Source organism: Xenopus tropicalis, chromosome 4 (assembly GCF_000004195.4).
Source record: "Xenopus tropicalis strain Nigerian chromosome 4, UCB_Xtro_10.0, whole genome shotgun sequence".
Taxonomy (NCBI): domain Eukaryota; kingdom Metazoa; phylum Chordata; class Amphibia; order Anura; family Pipidae; genus Xenopus; species Xenopus tropicalis.
The window spans coordinates 40046536-40063867 of NC_030680.2; the positions used below are offsets into that span (position 1 = coordinate 40046536).

Here is a 17332-nt window from a genome sequence, read left to right on the forward strand (position 1 = left end):
AAAAAATAGCAAGTTAGGTACAGCACAGAAGGAGAAGGACTTTAGAAGATTATTAAAGCAGCATCACAGAAACAGGGTTCAGAAATATTCATCAAGCTTGCACCGACACTTATCAGTCACATATATTAGTCACAGTGTTATTTTTTCCACTCCACACCTGTGTATTTTGTGCATTGTCTTGTATCCTCTCACTCTCAGCACTTTGAGTTCTTTCACCAAGTCCTTTACATAACTGTTTCTCTCTTGCAGGGATACTCCTTCTGCTCTGGGGAGTCACACTGAAAATAGAAATAAAAGGGAAAAACAGACTTTTACTAATAATACATTTAGGATGCATGAACTTTGTTTCGGGTACATAAAGTATGTAGCTGTCCCTAGTACAGATGGCTTTCAGGCTATACTGGGACAGTAACACCTTATTCCATATTGGTCAGTCACCATTTTCCCATACCAACAGAGTAACCTAATTCAGAGCCTATTTACACTGCTCTGTAAGTAACAGTGACAGACAGTAACACACAAAGTGACACAAACTGAGGCATTTTTAACTTTCTTCCTATTTTGCTTATTGGCCCAGTTGACTGTATGAATGGTTTGCAAACAGCTTAAGGTTACACCAGAATAAAATCCTTGTGAGACCAGTGAAATAAAATATACAGTGGATATAAAAAGTCTACACACCCCTGGTAAAATGTCAGGTTCCTGTGCTGTACAAAAATGGGACAAAGATAAATAATTTCAGAACTTTTTTCACTATTAATGTGACCTATAAACTGTACCACTCAATTGAAAAACAAACTGAAATCTTTTAGGTGGAGGGAAGAAAACCAAAAAAACTAAAATAATGTGGTTGCATAAGTGTGCACACCCTTAAACTAATACTTTGTTGAAGCACCTTTTGATTTTATTACAGCACTCAGTCTTTTTGGGTATGAGTCTATCAGCATGGCACATTTTGACTTTGCAAGATTTGCCCACTCTTCTTTGCAGAAACACTCCAAATCTGTCAGATTGTGAGGGCATCTCCTGTGCACAGCCCTCTTCAGATCACCCCACAGATTTTTAATCGGATTCAGGTCTGGGCTCTGGCTGGGCCATTACCAAACTTGAATCTTCTTCCAGTGAAGCCATTCTTTTGTTGATTTGGATGTATGCTTTGGGCTGTTGTCATGCTGAAAGATGAAGGTTCTCCTCATGTTCAGCTTTCTAGCAGAAGCCTGAAGGTTTTGTGCCAATATTGACTGGTATTTGGAACTGTCCATAATTCCCTCTATCTTAACTAAGGCCCTAGTTTTAGCTGAAGATAAACAGCCCCAAAGCATGATGCTGCCACCACCATGCTTTACTGTGGGTATGGTGTTCTTTTGGTGATGTGCAGTATTGTTTTTGCGCCAAACATTTTTTGGAATTATGGCCAAAAAGTTCAACCTTGGTTTCGTCAGACCATAACACCTTTTTTCCACATGCTTTTGGGAGACTTCAGATGTGTTTTTGCAAAATGTAGCCTGGCTTGGATGTTTTTCTTGTAAGAAAAGACTTTCGTCTTGCCACTCTACCCCACAGCCCAGACATATGAAGAATGCGGAAGATTGTTGTCACATGTACCACACAGCCAGTACTTTCCAGATATTCCTGCAGCTCCTTTAATGTTGCTGTAGGCCTCTTGGTAGCCTTCTAGTCTTTTCATCAATTTTGGGATGTCCAGTTCTTGGTAATGTCACTGTTGTGCCATATTTTCTCCACTTGATGATGACTGTCTTCACTGTGTTCCATTGTATATCTAATGCCTTGGAAATTCTTTTGTACCTTTCTTCTGACTGATATCTTTTAACAATGAGATCCCTCTGATGCTTTGGAAGCTCTCTATGGACCATGGCTTTTGGTGTGGGATGAGACTAAAAAAATGTCAGGAAAGACCAACTAGAGCAGCTGAACTTTATTTGGGGTTAGAGGCACTTTAAATGATGGCAGGTGTATGCTGACTCCTATTTAACATGATTTTGTATGTGATTGCTTAATTCTGAACACAGCTACATCCCCAGTTAGAAGAGGGTGTGCACACTTATGCAACCACATTATTTTAGTTTTTTTAGTTTTCTTCCCTCCATCTAAAAGATTTCAGTTTGTTTTCCAATTGAGTGGTACAGTTTATAGGTCATATTAAAGGTGGAAAAAGTTCTGAAATGATTTATCTTTGTCTCATTTTTGTACAGCACAGGAACCTGACATTTTACCAGGGATGTATAGACTTTTTATATCCACTGTATATATTTTTTCCACAAATCTGTCTAGAAACAGAACTTTAACTTCTTCATAACAAATGCAACTTATCAACTGACAATTCCTCATGAGTTTAGTTCATAATAAATGCAACTTATCAACTGACAATTCCTCATGAGTTTAGAGTACCCATGCCCTGAAAGTGGCACCTTCTATGAAACAAAACAAAAACAAACATATACTTTCGCAGAGACTGTGTATGCCGAATGACCGGGTCTGTGGCTTTTTTAGGCATTTTTCTAATAAACCGAGCAAAGTACTACAGTATCTCAGAGATTAAGTACTCTACATTTTCAAGATACTCATACTATCCATAATATGAATAGATAACATGATATGCACTAATAACTGTAACAGGAATACAAGTGTCTGCCAGGAAAAACACAAACATTACCAAAGCTCAAATGAAACAAAGAATGTACCAATCAGTCACTACAGGAATATATCCTCTGAAATCAGATATAAGGTACAATACCCATTACAGATAATAATTTCAATCCCAAATTAGAGACAGTGAATACAGCTACAAGGCTATTTGGACTTACCAAAACTTGCAACTAAAGCAAAGACTGTATATAAGAAGTATATCTAGTATAGAGATGGGTTCCAAGCTTAAATGTCAGCTAGTATAGTTATACTTATTATAGTAAGTAACTAAACTATTTTGTGGGAAATTTAGGTCTAATTTGAACATTTGAAGTCTTTGAAAATGTATTGTTTTTCTCCTGTCAGTCACTGTTATAGATACACATGCATTTTACTATTAAGATAAAAAATTACTTACAAAATGCCATGGTTAGATGCACACCTCATTTTGGTTGGCAAAATTATAAATCTATCTACTGTTGCACTAGGATCTTGATGTACTTACAAAAAACTAACCATGACTAAAGCTTATTCGGAAAGAAGTGTAGTGGCCATAACTTACTTGGGACTTTTTATAGATTTGTTTTTTTCAGGGACAGTAAAACTGAGTGAATCCGAAAGACTATCCATATCTTGTGAAAAATCCATAGAGACATCCTGTAATACAAAAAGAAAGTTATCAGGACTGGGCTGGATAACCCAGAACTATATCTTGCAATGCAAGCTGAGATTTAAGTGCAAAGATGTATATAGATTGTCTTAGGGACACATTTCCACACTATAAAGTTTCAGAGAACAATACCAGGAGTTCAGCATCCATGGAGTCTTCACGACGAGCCATTTTCACTTCCATTGAGATATCCCCCTGTGGTATACAAATGCTGGGCTTATAATTCCAAATAAAGAGTGAATTCATCTATAAAAACATGCTGAACAATTCTAGAAATAGTAAGCAATCTAAGTGATGCTACCTTTATCCTGTATTTGCCTTCTGGGTCTGGTTCCCTAACTGCAGGCTCCTCCTGACATTATGTATATGGCTGGGTCAAAATTTACAGATGGAGAACAGCTACCTTAGCAATATCTAGTATAAATAAATTTAAAGCAACTGGACTTGTTAAGTAATCATTGAAGACGTTTCACTACTCATCCGAGCAGCTTCTTCAGTTCAACTGACTGGTATGGGAAGTCCTCAGCATATAGTCCAAGGACAAGGAATGTAAACATCTCAGAGGAGCACTGAAAGCTTGTGGCTACCCAGACTGGGCCATTGTCAAAACAAGAGCAACTAAGCCCAACAGGAACACCAAAAGGAATAACCGTCCTGAGGCAGAGAGAAGGCGCAATATAGTCATCCCATATGTAGCAGGAGTGTCGGAGAAACTCAGGAGAATTTTCAACAAACACCACATCCCTGTGTTTTTCAAACCTGGCAACACACTGAGACAAAAACTTGTACACCCAAAGGATCCAACACCAAAGGAAAAACAAAGCAATGTTGTATACGCAGTCCAGTGTAGCGAGGAGTGCACAGACCTTTACATTGGTGAGACAAAGCAACTGCTCTCCAAGCGAATGGCTCAGCATAGGAGGGCGAATACTACAGGCCAGGACTCTGCTGTATTTCTACACCTAAAAGACAAGGGACACTCCTTTGAAAATAGCAACGTCCAAATTTTGGACAAAGAAGACCGCTGGTTTGAAAGAGGTGTAAAAGAGGCCATTCATGTCAAAGTGGAGAAACCATCCCTAAACAGAGGCGGGGGACTTCGACACCATCTGTCTGCTACATACAATGCTGTTCTAACATCTGTACCCCGGCAGTTTCAGAACTCTTCACACATCCATTCATGCAACTCTAACAAGTAACACCTGCTTTGAAGAGTTGCATGATACTTTGGTAATCCTTTCAAAGTAACTCCACGGCATTCACAGCTCTGTGAGTTTCAGATGTCACCTTTCTGAAGTGCCATTGTGATTGGATTAGTGGAAGAGTATATATGCTGAGGACTTCCCATACCAGTCAGTTGAACTGAAGAAGCTGCTCGGATGAGTAGTGAAACATCTTCAATGATTACTTAACAAGTCCAGTTGCTTTAAATTTATTTATACTAGATATACCATGACCTGGATGAATGAAAATCTTCATAGACATACCTTAGCAATAACGTTTTTCTTTAGTTTTAGTTACAATTCATTACATTTATTGGTAGGGTGTATTGTCTTTTGTTAAAATAACCACCCATGAAACACTGCACATTGTGCTATGCTTTTGTACACATTATTAGTATTCTTATATTTATAAAAATATGTAGAAGCTGCCAATTTAAAAATAAATATGGAGAAATGTCATTATTTGTATCTTCATTTCTCATTTATTTACTGGTATTCTCTTACTGGGCTGTTGATGTCTTTCCCCTGGCTTCCTTTGCTGTTCAAACTTCCGATCTCTGTCTGTGAACTGGACTGTGACACACCCTCAAAGAATGGCCTGTGGAGACACCCACATCCATATGAAAAAGGAGTTTAGACTAGAAACATTGTCAAATGTATTTAAGGCATGCAATCAAAGAATCTGGAAGAAAGCACATGTGGCACTTCTGACCTGAGCTTTGGTTTGGGTGTGCTGAGAACACTTTCACTCTCTTCTAACTCAGGACAGCTGTCACTTGGGTTGAACATCTCAAGACTGTCATATAGGTCATCGAGATCTTCTTCACGTATCTCATCTCTTGACACGTGATCTAGACCAAATCCAACCTATGACAGAAAAAATAAATTGATGAGTTTAACCCTTTATCTTGCAGCAACACAAAATCTATGTTATTGACAGTTAGGGGCAGATTTATCAAAATGTGAGTTTGGAGCTTAAATACATTAAACATGTTCTATTCATTCATATGGAATTTTTAGAAGCATATTTATCAAACTCCAACTTTCACCTATTGATAAATACTATTCTAAAAATCCCATAGGAATGAAAAGAACATGGGTTAGGTTTAATGTATTATTTTTTTCACCATTTATTAAGCGTAAAAACCATGAAAACCACTAATACAAAACTTTGGAATCTAAAAGGACATCAATGGGAGTTGTCCTAGGCAAACTGTAACAATCTTTATTTAATTAGTGCTTTTAGAAGTTTTGTTTTTTTGTTTTTTTTAATGGAAAAATGTTTTTCCACAAAGTTTTTTGTGTTCTTTTTTCATTCCGCAATTAAAATTTGTCCATGCTTTTTCAATTTGGATCTTTTAATAATTGACTGGACATTCGTTAGTTTACTCATGGTTTCAAAAATCTCTAAAACCACGAAAATGAGAATGTTGATTAATCTGCCTCCACTATTAAGTAAGCCATACATGTAATCATTTGCTTGTTGGGAGCAGCCAATAAGTTAAAAGGGGCCAAATTATTGGCCAGCTTTACACAACCCCTGATGACCTAGATTCTACTTTTTAAAAGAAGGGTCAACATACAGTACTTAAGCCATTGTAAATGGTCAAATCCTACCAATATAAAATGCATACTGTCCCTATGCTATTCAGAATACGACAATTCCTTTAATAATTGCAACTATAGGAGCAAACAGATGCACTCTAGTTCTAGTTTCCAGAATAGAGTAAATAAAAAATACTCATGTTGACAGCACAACGTAATTATCAACTTCACTCAGCACTGGTATTTATTTAGCTAGACTACCTATTTATAAAATACCAAATAATTAAAGTTTCTATTTATGTTGGAAATGCCTTTTGAAAAAGCTGTAAAAGTTTCAAGCGTTGTTGGAATAGAAGACATAATAAATGTATTTGAAACGTCAGTCCTGTTGTTTAAATGGCATTTCAACAACTTTTGCCAACGTAACAAAATACTGATTTTTTTTTGGAAAACAGATCTTCATCCTCAGAAAATAATGGTATTGAATCTGAGCATACAAGTATAATTCAATATTTGGTCACAAAATCAAATGTAATAAGGTCACAAAAATTAAATACATTTAAATAAAGGGTAATTACAATGTTTTGCACTTTAATAAAATAAGTTGCTTACCTCTTCAGAGACTTTGAATCTTTTAAGAAGTGCCACAAACTTTTGTTTAATGTTTGGTTGCTGCAGACACAATAAAAAACATGTGATACAAGAATATTGATAAGATAAAAGGGAAAATAATGAAAATCTATTACCAAAGCCGAGAAGTCCCCGTTTTCACTTGTTTTTATTGATAAAAACAAATGTAGCAGCCTTAACTGGTGCACAGAGATTTCTTAAGGTCCCCATACACGGGCCGATCCGCTCGCTTGGCGAAGTCGCCAAGCGAGCAGATCTTCTCCCGATATCCCCACCTACGGGTGGGCGATATCAGGAGAATCCAGGCTAATTGGATTGTTTGGCCCTGGGGCCAAATGATCGAATTATGACTGGTATAGGAAAAGTCGGTCCGGGGACCGCATCAACGAGCCGATGCGGTCCCCGATCCAACTAGATTTTTTAACCTGCCCGATTTCAGGCCAGATATCGGTTGGGCAGGCCTGTCGGTAGTGCCCATAACACGGGTCGATTAGCTGCTGAATTGATCTAAGGGACCAATTACTATTGAGTGCTAGTCTCATATCTACTGGGAGCTGTTACCTTGCTCTGCTGATCGGCTGCTGGGAGAGGAAAGGGGGGGGGGGGTGATATCATTCCCAACTTGCAGCTCAGCAGTAAAGCATAACTGAAGTTTATGAGAGCACAGGTCACATGGCTGTGGCACCCTGAGAAATGAAGAATATGGCTAGCCCAATGTGAAATTTCAAAATTAAATATAAAAAAAAAAAAAATCTGATTGTGCATGGAGATCCAAATTACGGAAAGATCCTTTATCTGGAAAACCCCATTTCCCAAGCATTATGAATGAAAAGTCTCATACCCATAGGTGTCTAGAACTATTATCTTACTAATGCAACCCCATAATCTTGCTGCAAACTAACACAGACTTTATTTCCACAAGAGAAGAACAATGAATTAGAATTATAAAAAGGTTTAATTTTGTAATATTGTACAAGAGACAGAGAAAAGTGCACATAACAGAAAAGCCTTACCCTTGTTATGGCTGATGAAGCCTGTATTTTCCTGCGTGGTTTCTTTACTTTTCTAACATCTTCATCTTCATAGAAAAAATCCTGAAATGCACACAAGTTGTCATGTTAACAAATCTGCATCTTTTAATCACAATTATGTAAGTCTACCATCAGACAAGGCTGATTCTTAGCCTGCAGATAAATGTGAACGCAAATCGGTCAATCTGCTGGCCTCTGCTCCCTCCTGTGTCTGCACTGCACATTTTAATCTCTGCTACAGCGGCATGAAATTTTGAATGTGAATTCTTTAGCATTACCCCCAAAAACAAGGTCAATGAGAAGAAGCCAGCAGTGGTACTCTAGAGTTTTTGTATCAGTGGGGATCAAACATTCAAAAACAGTTTCATGCTTTGTTGCTGTTTTTGTTCCATGGAAAAAGCTGCAATTCAGGTCACTGCATTACCTATATAAGGTTTTTAGGTTTATTGAATTTAAACCCTTCTTATAAGAAGGTTTTTTCTTTAACTAGAGGGTAGAGCATTTGAGTTTAGCCCATTTCGTGTAGTAAATATCAATGCATGCATATCTGCATTTTTAGATAGCAATTTTTTTTGACTGGGATTTAATGAATATAGCCCTAAAACACAGTATTTATATTTTATAATTCTTTTTGAATTCTATCATCTTTAAAGAAATACGAAGACCAGGAAAGCACCAGGTTAACTTTAAAGGAGAAGGAGAGGTAAAAACTAAGTAAGCTTTATCAGAAAGGTCTATGTAAATACAGCCATAAGCACTCACAGAAAAGAGTCCTTGTCTCCTTTTTTGTAATCCTGTTATTCAGTATCAGACTTCCTCTCTCAGAAAAATCCTTCATTCCAGGGGCCAGAGTCTGCACAGCTCTCTCCTCTCCCCCCCCTACCATAAGAATTCATAAAACTCATTCCCCCACCCTTAGGAATGTGTAATCTGAGCTACAATGGCTAGAGCTACAGCAGGAAGCCATGAAGACCAAGCTAAAATGGCAGCTGCATTCTTAAACAGAGAAAGCTTCTAGGCCTCTTTACCTAATGTGGGTAATCTATTGACAGTAAAATGCCAAAATGACTTTCCTTCGCCTTTAAAATCATACCGCTAAATATTGAGTGCAATATATTCTGTACTGAGAAAAAGCTGGAAAATCTATAAAACATCAGAAAGTCTCAAACAAGCTAAATGCATAAATAAACAAAAGGCTTAGAGCATGCCAGGTTCCTTGTGCATTTATATATTACCTGTCCATGCAATGGGTCATCGCTGCCCTCCTGCTCAGAAGAGTAACTTTCATCTTCATCTTCAGAATAATTCTCAATATCTGGTGAACGATCTAGAAACATCATAGATAAAAAATTAAACATTTAGTCAGTCATCAACAGCAATCTAACAACCATTCCATATACATTATTTTACTGACAAAAACAAACAAGGTCAAAATGAAAAGTGTAATACAATCAAAACTAAGTTATATTAACAGGCCATTTAATGTTTCTTTTTAAAAAGACAAATATATGTGACAAATGAGATGGAACAAGTGTAAAAGTAACAATGCCTTAAAAGGAATACTGCCATGATTTTAATGGTGTACTTTTTATTTCTAAATTACACTGATTACATAGCAAATAATACACTCTTAACATTTTATTCTTGAACAAACAAATGTATTTTTTAAAGTTGAAATATTGGTGTGTAGGCAGCCATCTCAGTGCATTGTGCCTGAGTCTGAGCCAGCGCTACACATTACAACTGCTTTCAGATAACCAATTGTTTCTCCTACTCCCATTTAACTGGAGGGGTCCCAAGCCAGACTTGGATTTCTTACTATTGAGTGCTATTATGATACCTACTCGGAGCTGCTATCTTGCTCCCTTCCCATTGTTCTGCTGATCAGCTGCTGGGAGGAGGGTTATATCACTCCAACTTGCAGCACAGCAGTAAAGTGTGACTGAAGTTTATCAGCGCACAGGTCCCATGGTTGTGGCACCCTGGGAAATGAAGAATATGGCTAGCCCATGTGAAATTTCAAAATTAAATATTAAAAATCTGTTTGCACTTTTAAAAAACAGATTTAAATGCAGGATTCTGCTGAAGAAGCTCTTTTAACAGGTGTTTTGAAAAAAAACATGTTTTCCAATGACAGTATTCCTTTAAAGGACAAGGAAAGCTGAATTCAATGAGGTGCGGGAGCACTAAAAAGCTCCCTCGATTGGTGCTTTTTTCCTTCCTAAAAGATGCACCATCCCACAACCCCAGTAAATTTCACCTATAAAAACATTCACATATACCCATATTTGGGTAACAAAAATGAACATAATGGAAAAAATACCATTTTTATATGCTGAAATCCAGCTGCAAAACAGTTCTTCTCTTTCTGCATCATTTGAAATCCTGGCAGTGGAGGAGGGACTAAAGCACTGATGTTACAAATTGTGATATTCCTTTCCTTATTGACATCACCGGTCTACATTTTTTTTTTTTTTTTGAGTCTCAAAGTAGTCAGCGAGACAGGCGAAACAGGCTTAGGTAACTGTTCCTAACCATATAATTACATTTAAAATCATGAAAAGGCTACATTTTATAATTTATCTATATTGCAAGAGTATCATCTACTATAAAACAAAGGCTTTCTTTCACAATAACCAGAAACAAATGACTAATCCAAATAGAGTACAATAATTGAGCAAATGGTTAGTACCTGACAATTTTGCTTTAGGTCCTTCATGGTCAATTGGCTGGCTGGAAAGGGAGTGGATGTTTATCTCTGCCACCGGAAAAGAGACCTCTTTCACATGGCTATGCAGTGAGAGAACTAGCCCACTTTCACTGGGAAATTGCAGAACCTGAGGTAATAGAAAGAATATGATAGAAAAAAAAAATAACATAGTAACATAGAATGAAGATCATTTCCATGATATACACTTTCCATGACATTTTTTTTTTCTCCCATTCTCAGTTTCTCTCACCTCTGCCATATTTATCACTCCCACAGCCAAACTTTTATAGCCCAAGATAGTGCGGTTCTTATATCTCTTTCGTCTTTGCAGCATGATTTGTAGTCGGTTAGCATCCCGTTTTAAGAAGTGCGGATACTGGGGAAATAGATAAAATGTAATTTTTCAAAATGCTCAAATTTAAGTTAAAAAAACACAGAACAGAATGCATTGTTTAGAATCAGCAGATAAGATAAAAGTATCTTTTAAAAGTAAATTACAGAACCAATAGTTAGGATGAAAAATTGATATTAAAGAAATAGGAAGAAAAAAATCCATCCATATATCAGCAGTGGAGTAACTAAGACATTTCTTTTTCAAGTTACTAGGGGTCAAAGCATAAGCAAGATGAGAGATTGAATCACCTGCAATGAGAATGTTAGCTGCAGTTCCGTCTCTGAAACACCACCAGCAGGCAGAGATATCTCATTAGAGCGCAAGATTCGTTTTGAGCCCTAGAAATGGAAAAGCATTATACCTTATTTTGTATTCAAATAATGGCAGCCTATCAAGTAACTTCATATTTTCCATCACTTGCATGATCTAGCTCTTTCCAGTGTGCAACCTGGTTCTCTGTGTAATTTTGGCAAGCAATCGCAGAAAGGGAACTTTTATCTTTAAGCAACCAGCCAGAAGCCAATACATGGAACAAAGCCGTAGAACAAAATATCTTAATCAAAAAATAAAAAAAACAAGCAAACAATTTGAACTTAATGAATAAAAAATACCTTTGCAAATAATTTATAATCTTAGAACTGCCTATATTGTACGTACTTATCATTAAAATACCACTGATGAGTTCAATGAAGTTCAATGAAAATGAGTTCAATGAAAAGGGCTTGTGTTAAACAGAATTTAAACAAAAGTCAGATAGTAGTGCTGGATAAAACCCCTGCATAATGGAATTCTGCTTACCAATCAGCCAATATCTATACGACAATTGGCCAAATGGAGGTTTTTGGTTTTTTTTTTGCTTATTATTACAAAAATAAATCACTTAGATTGTAAGTTTGACAGCACAGGGGCCTCCATCCGTTTGTCTGTTTAATACTTAGCTCAAAAATATATTTGTATTTAACGTTTATTATTGTCTTGACTCCTGTTTGTTCTATTAATGTACTGTTCTACTTTACATAGTTACATAGTTACATAGTTACATAGGGTTGAAAAAAGACCTGTGTCCATCAAGTTCAACCCATCCAAGTAAACCCAGCACACCTAACCCACACCTACCAATCTATACACTCACATACATAAACTATAAATACAACCACTAGTACTAACTGTAGATATTAGTATCACAATAGCCTTTGATATTCTGATTGATCAAGAACTCATCCAGGCCCCTCTTAAAGGCATTAACAGAATCTGCCATTACCACATCACTAGGAAGGGCATTCCATAACCTCACTGCCCTCACCGTGAAAAACCACCTACGCTGCTTCAAATGGAAACTCCTTTCCTCTAATCTAAAGGGGTGACCTCTGGTGCGTTGATTGTTTTTATGGGAAAAAAGAACATCCCCCAACTGCCTATAATCCCCTCTAATGTACTTGTACAGAGTAATCATGTCCCCTCGCAAGCGCCTCTTTTCCAGAGAAAACAACCCCAACCTCGACAGTCTAACCTCATAGTTTAAATCTTCCATCCCCTTAACCAGTTTAGTTGCACGTCTCTGCACTCTCTCCAGCTCATTAATATCCTTCTTAAGGACTGGAGCCCAAAACTGCACTGCATACTCAAGGTGAGGCCTTACCAGGGACCTATAAAGGGGCAAAATTATGTTCTCATCCCTTGAGTCAATGCCCTTTTTTATACAAGACAGCACTTTATTTGCTTTAGTAGCCACAGAATGACACTGCCTGGAATTAGACAACTTGTTATCAACAAAAACCCCTAGATCCTTCTCCATTAAGGATACCCCCAACACACTACCATTCAGTAGATAGTTTGCGTTTATATTATTTCTACCAAAGTGCATAACTTTGCACTTAACAACATTGAACCTCATTTTCCAGTTTGCTGCCCAGTTATCTAATTTTGTCAAATCGCTCTGCAAAGCGGCAGCATCCTGCATGGAACTTATAGTTTTGCACAATTTAGTGTCATCAGCAAAAATAGAAACAATACTGTCTATGCCCACCTCCAGGTCATTAATAAACAAGTTAAACAGCAAAGGCCCAAGGACTGACCCCTGCGGTACTCCACTAACCACACTGGTCCAATTAGAAAATGTTCCATTTACAACCACTCTTTGTACTCTATCCTTCAGCCAGTTCTCTATCCAATTACAAATATTATGTTCTAGGCCAATATTCCTTAATTTGATCATTAACCTTCTGTGAGGTACTGTATCAAACGCTTTAGCAAAGTCCAAGTAGATGACATCAACTGCCATTCCAGCATCAAGGTTCCTACTCACCTCCTCATAAAAGGCAACTAAATTAGTCTGGCAAGATCTGTTACGCATAAAACCATGCTGGCACAAACTAATAGTATTGTGAACTGCAATGTATTCAAGTACCCTATCCCTTATTACCCCTTCCAAAAGTTTTCCTACTACTGATGTCAGACTAACAGGCCTATAGTTTTCTGGCTCCTCAGATGTATAGACAGATGAAAAATAAGAGTTCAAAATTTCAGCTTTTTCCCCGTTTTCATCAACCAACGTACCCCCCCGTGATAATAAAGTTCCCACCCCTTCTTGCTTCATTTTTTTACTATTCACATAATTAAAAAATAATTTTGGATTCTTTTTACTCCTAGCTGCAATATCCCTTTCCATCTCTATTTTAGCTTGCCTGATAGCTTTTTTGCATGCTTTATTTGCTTCCTTGTACCTGATGAAAGTTTCCGCTGTCCCAGCTAACTTGAATGCCCTAAAAGCACGTTTTTTCTTACCAACCTCGACAATAACACTTTTATTCAGCCATAAAGGTTTTGCTTTGCGATGCCTCTCCTTGCTTACTAGGGGGATATACTGTTGTGTATACCTACAAAGCAATGTTTTAAAGATGTTCCATTTACAGCAATGAGGGCATATGTAATGCTTTCGAAATAACATTTACATATATAAAAAAAAATGTCCATGTACTCTTCAGTGATCTACCATAATTTATATGGGTTGAAAGGTTTGTGTAACCCACTAATCCAGATGTAATAAAAACAAACAGAGGTCAAGATAGAGGTATCAATAATAATGTTCCCTCTAATTTCATTTTTGCCATATGTGCTAAAGTCAACTGGTAGACCGTTATCGACGTATTGGCCACTCCTGACTTACACTATATAAATAATATTAATCTTGTTTTATTCAGTCTTGGAATTACACAATCCCAGCAAGCAGGCGGGTGCCATTTTGTGGACACTGTTTGTAAAGTAAGCTTTGTATCATGCCAAAATCTTGTTTATGTGCCAGAATGGGGGAAGGGAGGGAGGAGGAAAGCTTGGAGTGCAGTGACATCTAGGTAGCGTTGAATGGAAAGCTAAATTTATTGTCTGTCCCCTAAAGTTATTGTCTGCCTCGCCTCTATGCCTAAGGTAAATGACACACGGGTGTTTTGTTGACCATGTTAAATCTTGGCTAACACAGGTGACAAAATGTCCTGTGGTTTCCTTACCATCGGCTAAAATGCTAATTAATGGCAAGGTTCCCTCTAATTTCTTATTGGCTATGTACATAAAAGATTATTTTGTGCTCAAATTTTAAAGCTGTGTGTGCATTTTTAAAAACAGAGTGCTCACATCAGAATAGATACAAAATATTGCTTAGACCGTTTCTCAGGGATCCTTATGCGCTTACTGTCTTCCTGAAAAATGAATCATAGAATATTTCCTAAACAAATCAATTTCAGTCTGTGTAAAAACATTTAAACCTGCATTGGAGTTCAAGAAAATAGCAACACAAAATATTTTAAATCCCCAAATAGAACATTTAGATATCCAATTGTCAGCAGTGCCTTATTGTGTTGTACTTTCTTTCAGAATCTTCCTAGCACTATAAAATTGATTATATTTCCTGGCACGCTTTAAACAGATTTTTCTTCTTTTTATATAAATTACACTCAAACTGCATGGGATTTTGTCTATTTGCTGAGTAGAAGCATGTGTGTAGCTTTCTTTGTACCAGTCTACTCACAAATTTAACAGCTTAAAAATATTCTCTAGCATGTAGCTGCATCTGCTAATGTATGAGGCTGTTAAAAAAACCTTACCCGAGACCATGGATTGGTCAGTTGTTAGATAAACCTCTTACATAAGAAGAGGAAAGCTGAGGTGAATGTAAATCATGCTATAGGTCTTTTTACCCCTTTTTCAAACCCCTGTCAAGGTCAGATATTTTGCCATAGTTCCCCATAGCTCAAAACAGGGTTATAGGAATATAAAAAGATAACAGTCAGTAATTAATCTATTCGTGCCAAGAATAATTAGAACAGCAAATGTTCATCCAACATCTTATCTAAACTTGAACTCAGATTGGGCTTCCAGGTGTATTTAGGTGCAACAGAAATTCAACCCTAATCAAACCCTTCAGACTGGGCCTTCTTTGGATAGCCACTGATCTGAGCGCCTCCCTTAACTGACAATTATTTGATTATTGATTTTATGGATAATTATACATTTAGCAGACTTGAAATATTTAGCCTTTTTGTGTATTGTTGTGTTATTTAACCATAATGAGAATAACTAATTACCTGAAGTTTGACAGCGATGACAACAGATGATAAATCTTTATCCAGGTCTTTGAACATAACAAGTTTTCTCAATGTCAGAGAGAAAAGCCTGAAGAAATCAATAGAGTATTATTACATGCTAAATAGATTGATGCACTGCTCATACAAATATTAAATAAATAAAAAATATAATTACTGCATAAAAATGTTTAATACGTTCTTGTGAATATGGCCCTTGGCTCCAGTTAGTTTGTTTTTTTTACTTAAAAAAAAAATCACCTGTTCTTTAGTATAATTACCCAACAACTTTTTAGGCCTGTCTATGGCACACGGGGTGCCTACATTCTTGTGCATTTGAAATTGCCTCTGCTGCAGAAAATACATTTCAAACTGTGTGAATCGAAATCTCTGCATGTAAAACTCTTTACAGCAGAACAGCGCAATTTTTTATATCACATAACACTATTTTGCTGCATGTTAAGTATTTTAAATACAGACAAATTAATTTGTATGGATAGGAAAGTATATTTGGGTGTTTTTTGTCATGTGATTTTCTGTAGACATAAAAGTGCCCAGTCCGACGAACCAGGTAAGAAAACAAGGAAAGACATACAATTCCAGTATCCCTCTAGGAGGGTGGTGTCCCACTTCTGTGGCATCGAAGGCTGGAATTTTTCATGGTGGGGGTCTGATAATGGAATAGAGGGCAGGCAGCAAAAGGCTGGAAACAGACCCTCACCTGGACCCTTCTAGTATATCCATAGATCAAGCAATTACTAGTCACAGAAAATTGGCTGCGGCCATTTCTGACTGATAATCAGCTGAGCCAAAGCACACTGGCAGGGTCCAGTCAATTACCATGCAAAACAAAACAAGAGCAATTTACAGCCTTTTGCCACTCATCTGCAGAGCTGGAAATTCAATTAGCAGCTAAACTGCTGCTTGCTTCTAGCGTTGCATTTTAAGTAGCCCAGACATGAGGAATGAAATTACCCAAAACAGCCAGCCATTGACTTACAGAGCAAAGTAATGCTAGCACCACTGCTTGTTTGTGAAAACACTTATGTATGCAGCTGTCAAGCGATCTCAAACACCTTCAGATAAAAGCCTTTTCCAGTAAGAATTAACTTTTCAGAAAAAAAGGCAGTAAAAACGTAAGGTTTCTCTGTGACAGGAGAGCAAAGCGAAACACAATTGTGGTGAAGTCTGGTTTGAACCAATATTAAAAGCTTCCTTCAATTTTTTTTTTTTTAGCAAAGTTCTGTCTGGGCTGAGCGCTTGTGTACACAGATTTTGAGATGGCACAAAACAAATAATAACTTATACTACGTATACGTAGTGACATCAAACCTGGGTACGCAGGCAGCGCTTCCACGATCTGTCTCCCAAGTGGCGTACAAGTTCATTCGAACCGGACCTCCTGCAGCAGGAGGAGGGACAGAGGTGGGTACATCATTGCCTAAGCAGGGGCCCGTCGGTGGCGGAACGACAGTGGCCCCTAAGAGCCCAGCCGAAGCAGAGCGCTCAGACATTGCGAGTAAGACAGGAGAAACTGAGCGCTCAGCCAATCACAAGATCATCTGACATACACATGACAGGGCGCGGGCTAACCAATCACGGCCATGATATCAGCTTGGCACATTGCCTTCCTGCTTCTGCAGACCAATCGAGTCGAGATACTGGTGTTTATGGGCGGTGGCTTCATTACTGACGTCAGGAAGTCTGTAGCTGATGAGGGGCTGTGCTTCTTGTGCAAAATTGTTTGATCACGGGATTTGTGACACGCCTTCTGTCTCTTTTTAACCAATAATGAGCGAGACCTACAGTTTTACGAGAAACGTTGAAGAAGCAGTAAGTTTGGAATTGGGCTTAGTCGGTGTTTAAAGAACGTGTTTCTAATAAAAAGTGTATGGTTTTCGTCTTGTTT

General features: G+C 37.5%; 1 protein-coding gene across 2 annotated transcripts in view; it reads right to left on the bottom strand.

The window, feature by feature from the left end:
• pacs1 (phosphofurin acidic cluster sorting protein 1) overlaps positions 1–17099 on the bottom strand; it is a 44762-nt gene extending 27663 nt beyond the window's left edge. The window contains exons 1-13 of one of the 2 annotated variants that reach the window (XM_002935361.5): positions 16756–17099; positions 15427–15514; positions 11098–11187; positions 10706–10831; positions 10438–10582; positions 8981–9072; positions 7728–7808; positions 6697–6756; positions 5252–5406; positions 5044–5137; positions 3449–3511; positions 3209–3303; positions 158–278 (exon numbers count right to left, since the gene is read on the bottom strand). In XM_002935361.5, the coding sequence (XP_002935407.2) occupies positions 158–278; positions 3209–3303; positions 3449–3511; positions 5044–5137; positions 5252–5406; positions 6697–6756; positions 7728–7808; positions 8981–9072; positions 10438–10582; positions 10706–10831; positions 11098–11187; positions 15427–15514; positions 16756–16937 (1392 nt within the window). In that variant the 5' untranslated portion in view covers positions 16938–17099. Of the gene's footprint in view, positions 1–157; positions 279–3208; positions 3304–3448; positions 3512–5043; positions 5138–5251; positions 5407–6696; positions 6757–7727; positions 7809–8980; positions 9073–10437; positions 10583–10705; positions 10832–11097; positions 11188–15426; positions 15515–16423; positions 16595–16755 lie in introns of those variants that run through there. The other variant, XM_031900699.1, reaches the window with a different exon arrangement.
• Positions 17100–17332: the final 233 nt, after the last annotated feature.